Source organism: Stegostoma tigrinum, chromosome 12, assembly GCF_030684315.1.
Source record: "Stegostoma tigrinum isolate sSteTig4 chromosome 12, sSteTig4.hap1, whole genome shotgun sequence".
Lineage (NCBI taxonomy): Eukaryota > Metazoa > Chordata > Chondrichthyes > Orectolobiformes > Stegostomatidae > Stegostoma > Stegostoma tigrinum.
The window spans coordinates 29784983-29797617 of record NC_081365.1 but is presented as its reverse complement, the minus strand read 5'-3'; the positions used below and the strand labels follow the sequence as shown (position 1 = coordinate 29797617).

The window sequence follows — 12635 nt, the reverse complement described above, 5'->3', positions numbered from 1 at the left end:
GGAGAGACAGGCAAACATTAAGGGAGATGAAAGTGAGTGGCGCAGTTGTTACTGTTGTTGCAAGTGGCGGGGTGTACCCATTCTAGTGAGTAAGTAGGGCAGAGGACATGCAGGTTTAGCATTGTCAGAGGGGGCAGTGGGTGAGAAAAAGTTGTTGGAGGCAACAATGAGAATGGTGGAGTATGAGCCTCGATAAGAGGTGGGCACAGTAGAGATCGAGTGAATGTTAGGCATTGGAGAAAAGATGGTGATACATACCCGGATGGAGTGGAGAAGGACATTGTCTTTCTCCCTACAGCACTGGGCATTCCTCCAGACAGCTGAGACTGCTTCAGCCCAGTTGGCAACCTGAGGCCAGGATGGCAAAGTCTGGTATTGTGGCAGCTCCACTCTGACAGCACTTGTCTGGGTGAAAAAACTGGTGCAAGTGGTAAGGTTGCCAGTCAATTCCACGTATCTTATGGCATGGTAAAACAGGGTGGAAATTAGATGGGAGAGATGCCATAGGGGTAGGTAGGCAATTAATGAGGAGTTTGATAAAATACAGCAAGAGAAATAATTAGACCTTGCGGCAATGAGTGCTCCAATGAATCCACAACTCAGATTTAACCAATGTCATCATTATCACAATCCCTGGGTACGTTCTGTCTCTCTGGCAGGACAGATACGGCACAGTTGGATTCATTGAGTTGTCTTATGAGTCCTTTACATTTGACTGCAGACCCCAGAAGTCTAATGGCACTGGGTCGAACATGGGCAAGGAAACCCTTTGCTGAGTTCTACATACTGACCACTCCCACCAGCTCAATCACTACTCCTCCATGTCGAGCACCATGTAGAGGAAGACTGATGGTGACAAGGTGCAGATTGGGGTCTTCAGTGTCCATCACAAATTGTGCCTTGGCAGCATCATTACTGACCAGGATGGTCAAGTCCTAAATAACATAGCTGCCGGATTGGGTATGCAACAGGCGGTGAGGGAACTAAAAAGAGGGAGAAAAGCATACTCAACCTCTTCCTTAATAAACTGCCTGCCGCAAATGCATCTGTTCATGATTGTATCGGTGAGGATGGCCGCTTCACAGTCCTTATGGAGATGAAGCCCAACCCTTATACTGATAATACTTACATTATGCTGTGTGCTGCTATCACTGTGCTAAATGGGCCTGACTTCAAACAGATTTAGCAATTCAACACTGATGCCATCAGCAGCAGAATCGTATTCCAACACAATCTGTAACCTCATGACCTGGCATATCCCCCACTCCACCATTACTATCAAGCCAAGGGATCGAACGTAGTTCAATGTAGAGTGCAGGAGGGCACGCCAGGAGTAGCACCAGGCATTCTCAAATATGAGTGTCAACCTGTTGAAGCTACCAGACAGAACTCATGCTTATGCCAAGCAGCATAAGCAGCAAGTGACAGACAGAGCTAAATGTTTCCACAATAAACTGAACACATCTAAGCTCTGCGGTTCTGTTCACATAGCATCATGTGTGGCAGTGGATAATTAAACAACTCACTGAAGGAGGAGGGCCCACAAATAACTCTATTCCCAGCAACAGAAGAACCCAGCACATCAGTACCAAAAACTGTGCTGAAGTGTTTACAACAATCTTCAGGCAGAAGTGCCAAGTCCATGATTCATTTCGCCCTCCTCAGAGATCCCCAGCATCACAGATGCCAGAATTCAGTCAATTCAGTTCACTCCATGTGATATCTAGTAATGGTTGGAGGCACTGGATACTACAAAGAGTAAAGACCCTAGCATCATTCTGGCAACAGTACTGAAGACCTGTGCTCCAGAATGACATCCCTTGTCGAGCTCTTCTCGTACACTTATAACACTAACAACTACCCAGCGATGGAAAATTGATGGAAGGTGTCATCAACAGTGCTGTCAAGCAGCACCTACTCAGCGATGCCCAGTTTACATTTCACTAGGACTACTCAGCTCTTGACGTCATTTTATTTGGTTTGATTCAAACTTGGACAAAAGAGCTGAATTCCAAAATTGCTTTTGAATAGTTTTAGAAGCTATTCTATGAGGTGAGAGTAACTGCCTTTGGCATCAACGCTGCACTTGACTGAGTGTGGCATCAAGGAACTGTAACATAACTGGAATCAATGGGGATCGGGGGACATCTCTTCTCTGGCTGAACTCATTAACAAAAGAAAATAGTTTTAGTTTTTGGAGATCAGTCTTGCACTTCCAGGACATCAGCGCAGGAATTCCTCAGGGTAGTGTCCTAAGTCCTTACAGCTTCAGCTGTTTCATCAATAGCTTTCCCTCCATCGTTAGGTCAAAGATGGGGAATTTTACTCGTGATTGCACATTATTCAGCACCATTCACGACTCCTCAGATACTGAATCAGTTCATGTCTAAATGTAACAAGATCTGGACAATATTCAGGCTTGTGCTGACAAGTGGCAAAATATATATGAGCTAGAGGAGTGCCAGGCAAAGCCTATTTCCAGGTGCAGAGAATCTACCCATCAGCCCTTGACATTCAATGGCATTACCATCACCGCTTCCCCACACTATCAACTTTCTAAGGGTTACTGTTGATGAGAAATTGAACTGGATCAGCTATATGAATACGGTGGCTACAAGAGCAGGTCAGAGGCTAAGAATATTGTCATGTGTAATTCACCTCCTTATACCCCAATGCCCACTATCGACTATACAGAAGTCAGGCACATGATGGAATATTTCCCACTTGTCTGGATGAGTGCAGCTCCAACAACACTCAAGAAACATGATACCATCCAGGACAAAGCAACCCGTTTGTTTGACACCACATCCACAAACATACATTCCCTTCACCACTGATGCTCAATTGCAAAGTATGTGCCATTGACAAGCTGCTCTGCAGAAAGTCCCCAATGTTCCTTCAACTTTCAATTTCTATCATTTGCATAAACAAGGGAAGCAGATGCATTCGAACACCACACCCGTAAGTTTCCTTCCGAGCCACACACCATTCTGACTTGGAAATTTATCACTATTCCCTGTGTTGCTGGGTCAGAATCCTGGAACTTCCTTCTTACCAGCATTGTGAGTGTACCTATAACAAATGGACTGCAGTGAATCAAGAATGCAGCTCACCTTCAGGTGCTTCAGTGAAAAATGAGATGCTATTTCTGCAGCCCGTGTTGGACCTCAATGCAGCAAGCTGAGGACAGAAATGTTAGCCTCTCAGTTATCCGCTGCCTTCTCAAATGATATTTTGTTACCCTAACAGCAGCTTGTGTTGTTATAACTTCAGTCACAAATGATCTTATTTCACTTGAGAACTATTTTCATTAACGTGTAGAAGTATTTTTGCTGAAGTGACCATGCAGTTGACCTCTTTCATGCTTGCTTTTGTTTGACCATATGTCCTTATTTTAACTTTGTGAATATAACATAGATTACTTTGCTTTTGAATAGTTTTAGAAGGTATTCTATTTTTATTCAGTGATAGTAATTTCCCTGCTTAGCAGACTTCCTCTATTTGTCCAATTTGATTCTTGTGCCGTCATTAGTTATCTTTTCAATTCGAAATCTGGAACTGCGGTTAAATTTTCAGAAAATCTGGCAAAATTGAATCTAATAGGATTGTGAGTACTATTACTTAGATGATCCCCACATGAAGGTCAGACACTTCATTAGGATCACCACCAAAAATGAAATCAGTTGCAGAATTATCTTTACCTTCTTTATTAGAAGAATTGCATGGAGAAAGTATGCAGAAAGGAAATGACAGTAAATTCGAATCAAATATCTGTATTCAAAATGAAATTGATGAAGCAAAGGCTTATTCGCTGTTTGCATGTTTTACATAAAGCACACAAAATGAATTACTGGCTAGTTGACTTGAACCAGGACAATATAATATAATTGCACTCAACACACCTGAAGGAGGGGGGAAATTAGTCAAGATCTCCACTAATCTCTATTCAGTGATTGTTGCTAGATGGTGTAACTATGTGACCATTAGTTAAGGACCTGTGTCGTGGTAATCATTATTATGACTGTAGTAGGAAAGGACGTGGATAAGTCAGGGTTAACATTACATTAGCTTGATGAATTACTGTAAGTGTATTTTTAGATTAGTTAAACAATAGCGTATGAGTGGAATTATACAAGTCAAGGACATCTGTCTAGAGCTGAACTTTAAATCTCTCAGTCTCTTTTTGCAATGACTGCTTACTTGCATTTTTGTAACTCTACCCATCTCTGTCCCAGGCAGTGCAATTCTTATGTTCTACCCATCTTTATTTCTAAATAATGTAACACAAGGTTTATTATTGTAACTTTCTGATGTAGTTAATTCATTTTAATTTTTCAATTGCAAAATTAAGTTTAAATGAACATTCTATTTGTGAAACATTTATTTACTGAATGATGCAGTCATTTATGATATGTATATTTTTACACAGTTCTAATAAGTTTATTTTCTCCCCAGAAATTATCCCTGCAGGCAGAAACAGTGAGCAGGTCTGTAGATTACTATAAAACACATTTTCCGTGGTTAATAATATCTTAAATTGCAACATTGAAATTAGGGATTAATTAGTCCAGTTAGAAAAATTAACAATATTTTTTTTCCTTGCAAGTTCTAGTAATGAAGACTTGTGCATGTAAGTTTACATTTCACTTTTGAGCTCAGAATACACAGAAATGATGCATAGAATTTAAGCAATTTTCTTAATGTATATATTGAAACTTAAAACCTGCATTTTGGTATGGTGTTAAAATTGCACTGTGCAATAGCTGGTAAAAAAATTTCACCCAAATGTTTTAAAACAAGCAGTAATCTGTGCAAAACAAAATGGGCTATTGTCTTTGCCAAAATATATTGCCCAACATGATTTTCCATGTGTCTGTAAATTGTTAAACAAGGTACAATTTCCTTCCTAGTCTGGAGACTACCACAATCATGAATGCAACTTCAACGGAAAACTCCACACATGAAGGTCTGTGCACTTATTTTTAAATTGCTTTTTATTTACCGAAACATTGAGACCTATAAGAGTCAAAATAAATTTCCGTGGGGTTGAGTTTCAAGGGAGGAGGCATATATTAGCATATCTGCCAGGATACTCTCACCCCGACCCTTTGCTGCTTGCTTCATGGATTTCTTTGGAAACAGGAAGAGGTTGTTTGATTTAACTGAGAATGATAGACTCTTGGCCTATAACTAGGCATCTTAATTAGAAAGGGAAATTGAAGTTTACTGTCAAACCCCATTCTAGCAGAACCAGTCGTTTTCTCAGTCTGCTTCCCCAGAAAGAATTTAATATTGTAAGGATCATAGGAACATAAGAAATAGAAATAGGAGTAGGTCATCTCACCCATCAAGCCTGGTCTGCCCTTCAATTAGATCATGGCTGATCTTTCTGTGGACTCGCCTCTACTTACTTGCCCGCTTGCCGTGACCACTAATTCCTTTACTTTCTGAAATCTATCTTTGACTTAAAAACATTCAATGAGGAAGCCGTAACTGCTTCACTGGGCAGGGAATTCCACGGATTCACCACCCTTTGGGGTGAAGAGTTTTCCCCAAATAAAATAAAAAAGAACTGTAGATGATAGAAATCAGAAACCAGAACAGAAATTGCTGGAAAAGCTCTGCAGGCGTGGCAGCATCTGTAGAGAGAAATCAGAGTTAACATTTTGATCACGTGACCCTTCCACAGAACTTTTGGTAGCTAGGATAAAAAAATTTTTATGCAAAGGATGGAGTGGGTGGGGTTGGGGGATGGGGGATGGCTTAGGAGCAGACGATAGGTGAAGACAGAGCCCAGAGGGAGAGAAAAACTGTTAGAAGACAAAGGAGTAGACAACAGTCAGCCTTGGAGAATGGATAACAGAGAAATTGAGGTGATGAGTGTCATGTCAACAGTTCTCAATGAGCTCTCTAGCCCTGACAATATCCCTTGAATTTCCTTCTGCATCCTTTCTAGTTTAACAACATTCTTTCTGTAGCAGGGTGACCAAAATTGTACACAGTACTGCAAAAGTAGTTTCACCAGTATCTTGTACAGCCACAACATGACGTCCCAACTCTTATACTCAGTGCTCTGACCAATGAAGGCAAGTGTACCAAATGCCTTCTTCACCACCCTGTCTACCTGTGATGCCACTTTTTAAGGAAAAGTGAACCTGAACTCCTAGGTCCCTCTGTTCACAACACTCCCCAGGGCCCTACCATTAATTGTGTAAGTCCTGCCCTGGTTTCACTCAACAAAATGTAGCACCTTGCATTTGTTAAAATTAAACTCCATTTGCCACTTCTTAGCCCATCGGCCCATCTGGCCAATATCTCATTGTACTCTTAGATAACTTTCTTCACAGTCCACCAAACTACCAATTTTGGTGTCATCCACAAATGCATTAACCGCACGTCCTATACTCTCATCCAAATCATTGATATAAGTGATGACCAGTAGTGGACCCCGAACTGATCCCTGCAGTACGCCACTGGTCACAGGCCTCCTGTGATCACAAATAACAACTCTCTACCACCACCCTCTGTCTTCTACCATCAAGCCAATTTTGTATCTAATTATCCTACATTGCTCACCAGTCTACCATGCGGGACCTTGTCAAAGACCTTGCTAAAGTCCATGTAGACAATGGTTGTAGCTCTGCTTTCATTGTCTTCTTGACAACATTTTCAAACAACTCCATCAAATTTGTGAGACATGATTTTCCATGCACAGAGTCATGTGGACTATCTCCAATTCATCCTTGCCTTTCCAAATACATGTAAATCCCATCTCTCAGAATCCCCTTCAACAATTTTGTCACCACTGACATCAGTGGTCTATAGTTCCCTTACTTTTCATGGCAGCCTTTCTTAAAACAGTGGCACAACATTAGCTACCCTTTTGCACCTCACCCAGGGGTGTCTGGGTTTAAAGTGAGGGAGAACAATTGAAAAGGGACATGTGGTGCATCTTTTTCGCACAGATGATGGAATGAGAGGAAGTGGTAGAGGCAAGTACAATGACAACATTTAAAAGATATGTAGACAGGTATATGTATTGGAAGGGTTTAGAGGGATATGAGCCAAACAAAGGCAAATAGGACTAGTTCAGTTTATGATGCCTGGTTGGCATGGACGAGTTGGACCAAGGGGTTTGTTTCCATGCTGTGTGACTCTATGATTCAATCAAAATCTATGTGAAAATAAATCCTATAGAAATTCCACAGTGTCACAAAATGTGTAGGATGTTATTAGTGTGGTGGCCAGGCTTTTTGAAATGCATACAAAATTACACGTTGTTGTGCCAAGCATGTGTCATACTCAGCCAAGTGCCAACAGAGCTAATGATTTCATCAAGATTTTGGAAAGACCATGGGAAATGCTAACGATGGATTTGTTTGATTTTAGAGGGTAGATGTGTTTAGGACTAGTTGACTATTAATCAAGGTGGGTTGAAATGTCAAGCCTCACAACCGCAGTAGACTCAATGACAAGAAAACTGAAAAGTATCTTTACGATGCATGGTTTCTTGGAAGAATTATCATCGACCTCAATTCAGAAATGAGGTTTTCGGGGAGTTCACTTTGGAAGCAAGTCAGAAGCTCTTCATTGCGTCCTCAGTCAAATGAAGGGACATAAAAATCATTGAAGACTACAAAGTCACTGATGCCTAAGAATCCAGATTGGAAATTAGTTCTGTTTAGATTCAGAGCAACGTCATTAAATAATGGTGAAAAAAAATACAGCACAGAAGGATTTGGGAGTTTTCATCCACGAATCACAAAAGAACCCAAGTTCATTGGGTAATAGGGAAGAGAAATTGAATGTTGGCTTTCATTTCAAAGGGAATGGAATCTAAAAGTAGGAGGGTTTTACTAAAAGTATGCAGAGCGCAATTCGGACCACAGCTGAAATACTATAAACAGCATTTGAGCCTATTATCTGTTGAAAGTTATCCTGGCATTGGAGGCAGTCCAGAGATAGTTCACTGGGCTGATATCAGGAATGGAGGGACTGTCTTACAAGCCGCATTTGAGTAGTTTGGACCTTGATCCTGTAGAATTTAGGAGAATGAGAAATGACCTCTTACAAGATTCTTAAGGAACTTGACAGGTTAGATGAAGAAAGATTGTTTCACCTTGTGGGAAAGCTTGGGAACAGAGGGCATAATCTCAGAATAAGGAATTGTACGTTTGAGACAGATGAGAAGGAATTTCTTCTTTGAGTGTTGTGATACTGTGGCATTCTTTACTAGAGTGTTGTTGAGGCTAGTTTGTTAATTTTATTCAAGATTGAGATAGACAGGTGTTTAATTAGTAAGGGAATCAAGGGTTATACAGAAAAGGCAGAAATGTGTTGAGGATTAGGAGTTCAGCCATGATCTTATTGAATAGTAAAGTCAACTCGATGTGTGGAATGGCCTACTTCTGTTCCAGTGTCATCTTATGGTCTTAATGAGTATTCACCAATGCAATTGTTAATGGGGAAGGGTTATAATGGATGTCTCAATTTTACACCATAAAATCAAATCAAAAATAACCTCTAAAAACTGAAAAAACAAAATAAGTAGGAAAAAGCCATAGCATAAAGCAGCAGAATTGGTACAGCTCGAGGCACAGAGCAAAAACTCTATCAACCTTAAATTCAGGGTGGAAACTTCATTTAAGGGGCTGAAAGCCAGAGAAATGAATCAATCAAGACCTTAATAAATAAAAAAAAACGAACCACAGATGCTATAAATCACAAACAAAAATAGAAGTTACAGGAAATGCTCAGCCAGTCTGACAGCATCTGTGAAGAGAAATCAGTTATTATTTTGGGTCCAGTCACTCTTCCTCAGAGCACGTGTTCTGAGCTTTTCCAGCAACTTCTGTTTTTGTTTCCAATCAAGACCTTATGTTGATCTTGCCTGAGTCAAGAAATGAGATCAATTATGTGGGACAGCCTTACCCATACTACATCAGACAGTGCATAGTGTCATGCCACAATTGAAGTCAGTGTCGTCTAATGTTGAAGTAAATAAAAGCACAGATTGGGACATCCAAATTGTCTTAATCTGTGAGACTTGTATTTTGAGGAGGTGGTGGTGGGTGTGTGAGGGCAGTGTTGTGGAGGGATAGTAGTAATAATGCCTTTAATAATGACATTCATGAATACAAAATCTATATATTACGTGAAATAAACTGGGATAGTGTAGACCAAGCAGAGAGAAGTTTGTTGGTAGATGTGGTATAATGAGATTAACATAAGTTATGATGATTTAACTGATCACATTAACTGACAGGCAGTAAAAAGAAAGTAGGCACCAGTCTAGAAGGAGAATGTGAAGAGAGAGATCTGAGACATGATATTAGAGACTTGTATTTGAAAATTTACTCTGTACATACGTAAAAAGAGAAGTCACAGTGCACACAGAACTGAAGGGGTAGGGATAATGAACAACAGAGATAGTAAGAACTACCGATGCTGGAGTCTGAGTCAGAAGATTGGTCCTGACCCAAAACATCAACTTTCCTGCTCCTCCTGATGCTGCCTGGCCTGATACGTTCCTCCAGCTCTGCACTGAGTTAATGAGCAAGCAGTCTCAGGGACAGCACATGTGCTTGCAGACACTCATTGCCTGAGATATGCCAGAGCAGTTTTGTGGCAGTAACAGTGCTGACTTAAAGCACAGGATAGAGCAGGTAAGCAGAGGACTGGATGTATCCTGTACTTTGTGGTGCTCTGGATTGCACCATCTGAAAAAGTGATAGAAGCAGATTCCATAGTAATTTTCCATAGTGAAATAGCTTGAAGTTGAAAACATTACCCACTACAGGGAAAGAACGGGGACCAATTAAATAACAGGGGTATGTTTTACTGAATTGCCTCATGCAATGCTGTTTTGTTCTGTGGTTCTATGATTTATCATATGGTTAATGTTAAGTCTTCACATCGCATCACAACTCTTAGAAAAGCATTGGTATTTTTGACTTTACATTTTGTATTTATCTCTTGATCAATGATAGCACTGTCTGATTGTATCAAGTTGGATATTTTGTTTTAATTCATGCTTGGGATGCAAACACTCATGGCCAACATTTATTATCATCTCTATTTTCCCTTTGAACAGTTGGAAACTACTAAAGGAAACTGAGACATGGAGCTGGGTAAAGTCTAAATAAGGACAGTCAATGTTTAAATGGCTAATAGCTTACCTTGTATTTCAGCGCCAGATGCTGATGAAGTTTCTGTTGATAACACGATGATCAGAGCTAAAGAAAGTGAGATCACTGTAAGTCCATTTCTGTAGATTGTTGTTTTCATTTTCTGTTACAAATCAAAATGTTGCTTTTGTTACTGTTAATATTCAGCTTATGGGAGAACAATCAAATCATTGACAAATAAGAGTCAAGGTGATTAACTTGCATTTTGCTGGTGTGACTTCTTCCATTCTTCAAATAATAGAAGGTATTTGATCATGACTTACAGGTTTAAAACTCTGCATAAATTAAAATATATGAAGATCAAGGTCAGTACAGTTCTTCAGACTGATCTTATGATATTACATTCCTATTAACATGGATTTCTCAACGAACGATATCACTGACATGAGAGTTGACCTAGGAAAGTCGCAAATATCATGGAATGAATTACAGAATGTGCATTTTCCTCATATTTTGTAATGGAACTTTCACCAGCTGTTCTAAGAGAATTGGTGTAAATTGTTTAGACACCTCAAACAGCAGACTCATGGCCTGTTTCTGTGCTGTATGTAAATATGTTCTGAGATTCTGGATTATATGAGACCATTGACTTATTTGCCTGATTTAAGAGCCAAATGTGAATGTATCTGAACCTTCAGGGCATTCTTTCACCAAAGAATAATCCCTGAAATAGCATGTGAAGGTTTGCAGCAAATTAGAATGAATAATGAAAATGCAGTTTATAATTTTGTAAGGAGAACCTTAATAGTTCTGTTGATGTACCTTTGGTGAAACGAGCACCCAGCAAACCACAGGAGGAACATCTGTTATTGTGCTTTACGGAGGAAGACAGGATAACTTAGAGCCTTGTGAATTATAGCTCTGTACTTGTCTTCCTCTAGATTTGAAGAGTTATATTTGTCACTGAGAAACAGAAATAAAATGCCAAGTCCCACGATGGCTGTAACTCTCTTTATATAATTTTACATTATTTTATATTGGTAAGCATCTCGAATGCTTTCCATTGGCAAATGCTTGTGTCTTACAAGCTCTACCTGCCATCTGCATAATTTGTAGAGAGTCTAGGGATTGATCAGAAATCTGATCACTATGCTTTTCAGGTACATAGAATATCCTGTCAAATCTTGTAGTAGACCATGTTTTGGACTTTGGCTGCTGAGCGACAAGTGACATTTGTGGAACACAAGTGCTAGGCAATAAGAAGAAGAAATCTGTCCCCCTCCCGCCAAGAAAATCTAGGACTTAACATTAACCAGAAACTCACTGGACCTGCCACACAACGAGAGCAGTGTCATAACGAGAATAGGCTAGGAGACTGGGAATTGTGTGGAAAGTGACTCACCTCTTTTCTTTTTTATTCCTTTGTGGGGTGTGTACACCACTGGGTAGGTCAGCATTTGTTGTCCATGTCTAGTTACCTTTGAGAAAATGGCGGTGAGCTGCCTTCTTGGACCTCTGCAGAGCATGCGTTGTAGGTAAATCCACAATGCCCAGATCGTCACGCAATTGAAATATGTGCCACAGAATCACAAGCACAACAAGACAAAACAAAATGCAGTAGAATTTTTCCAAAGCCTTTCTGGAAAGAAGAATTGATCAGGACTCCTGACTACAGAATTGTAAGCAAGTTATTAGATCAAGAAAAAAATAACATTCAATTGTTAAAATTTGGAGATGTAATTAAGAGCAACAATATATGGAATTTAAGTATTGATTTAAAAAATGCACTGGGTGGTCTTGCTTATCATTAGCAATCTACGTGTTCATTTGACGTTGCTAGCGTACTCACCAATATACCAGTTATGGAAGTCAGAAACATTTACAATGCATCTCAGTTTCACAGCAACCTAGACCCACCATCACCGTGTAAATCAGTATTCAGTGAACCTCTAAATTCAGCAACTCACAAAGTTAAGGTTCAGTTTTAACAACACCAGGAAATCCAAATAGATTGTGTGACAGTGGGAATCCCTGAGAGGCTCAGCTCTTGCAGGTACCTTTCTTGACTTCCAGGAAAAATGTTCAATGAAATTACATCTGATCACCCTCACCCCTTATATATTTCTGACATGTTTCCAATGTTTGAAGATGCAGCCTCGTATAAGAATTCCCTTATATGTTTCAATGGGCTCCATCTCTGACCGGCTTGAGAGGGTACTAGAGAGGGAGGGGGGGCATCCAGTTGTTGTGGTCCATGTAGGTACCAACAACACAGGCAGGACTATGAAAAAAGACCTGTTTCGGGATTATGAAAAACTAGGAACAAAATTTTAAAAACAGGTCTTCAAGGGTCATAATCTCTGGATTGCTGCCCGAGCCACATGCAAATTGGCAGAGGGAGGTGAGGATCAGGGAAGTAAACACGTGGTTAAAATAGTGGTGTGGGAAAGAGGGTTTCCTTTTCATGGGGCACTGGCATTAGTTCTGGGACAGGAGGGATCTATCCCA

At 40.1% G+C, this 12635-nt stretch overlaps 1 protein-coding gene across 5 annotated transcripts in view; it reads left to right on the top strand.

Moving 5' to 3' along the window:
* The window catches only part of impg2a (interphotoreceptor matrix proteoglycan 2a), a 93802-nt gene that overhangs the window by 14437 nt on the left and 66730 nt on the right, over window positions 1-12635 (top strand). For all 5 annotated transcript variants that reach the window (XM_048541312.2, XM_048541309.2, XM_048541311.2 and 2 more), the window contains exons 5-8: window positions 4456-4487; window positions 4607-4630; window positions 4911-4966; window positions 10191-10255. In XM_048541312.2, coding sequence (XP_048397269.2) covers window positions 4456-4487; window positions 4607-4630; window positions 4911-4966; window positions 10191-10255 — 177 coding nt within the window. The remainder of the gene's footprint in view (window positions 1-4455; window positions 4488-4606; window positions 4631-4910; window positions 4967-10190; window positions 10256-12635) is intronic.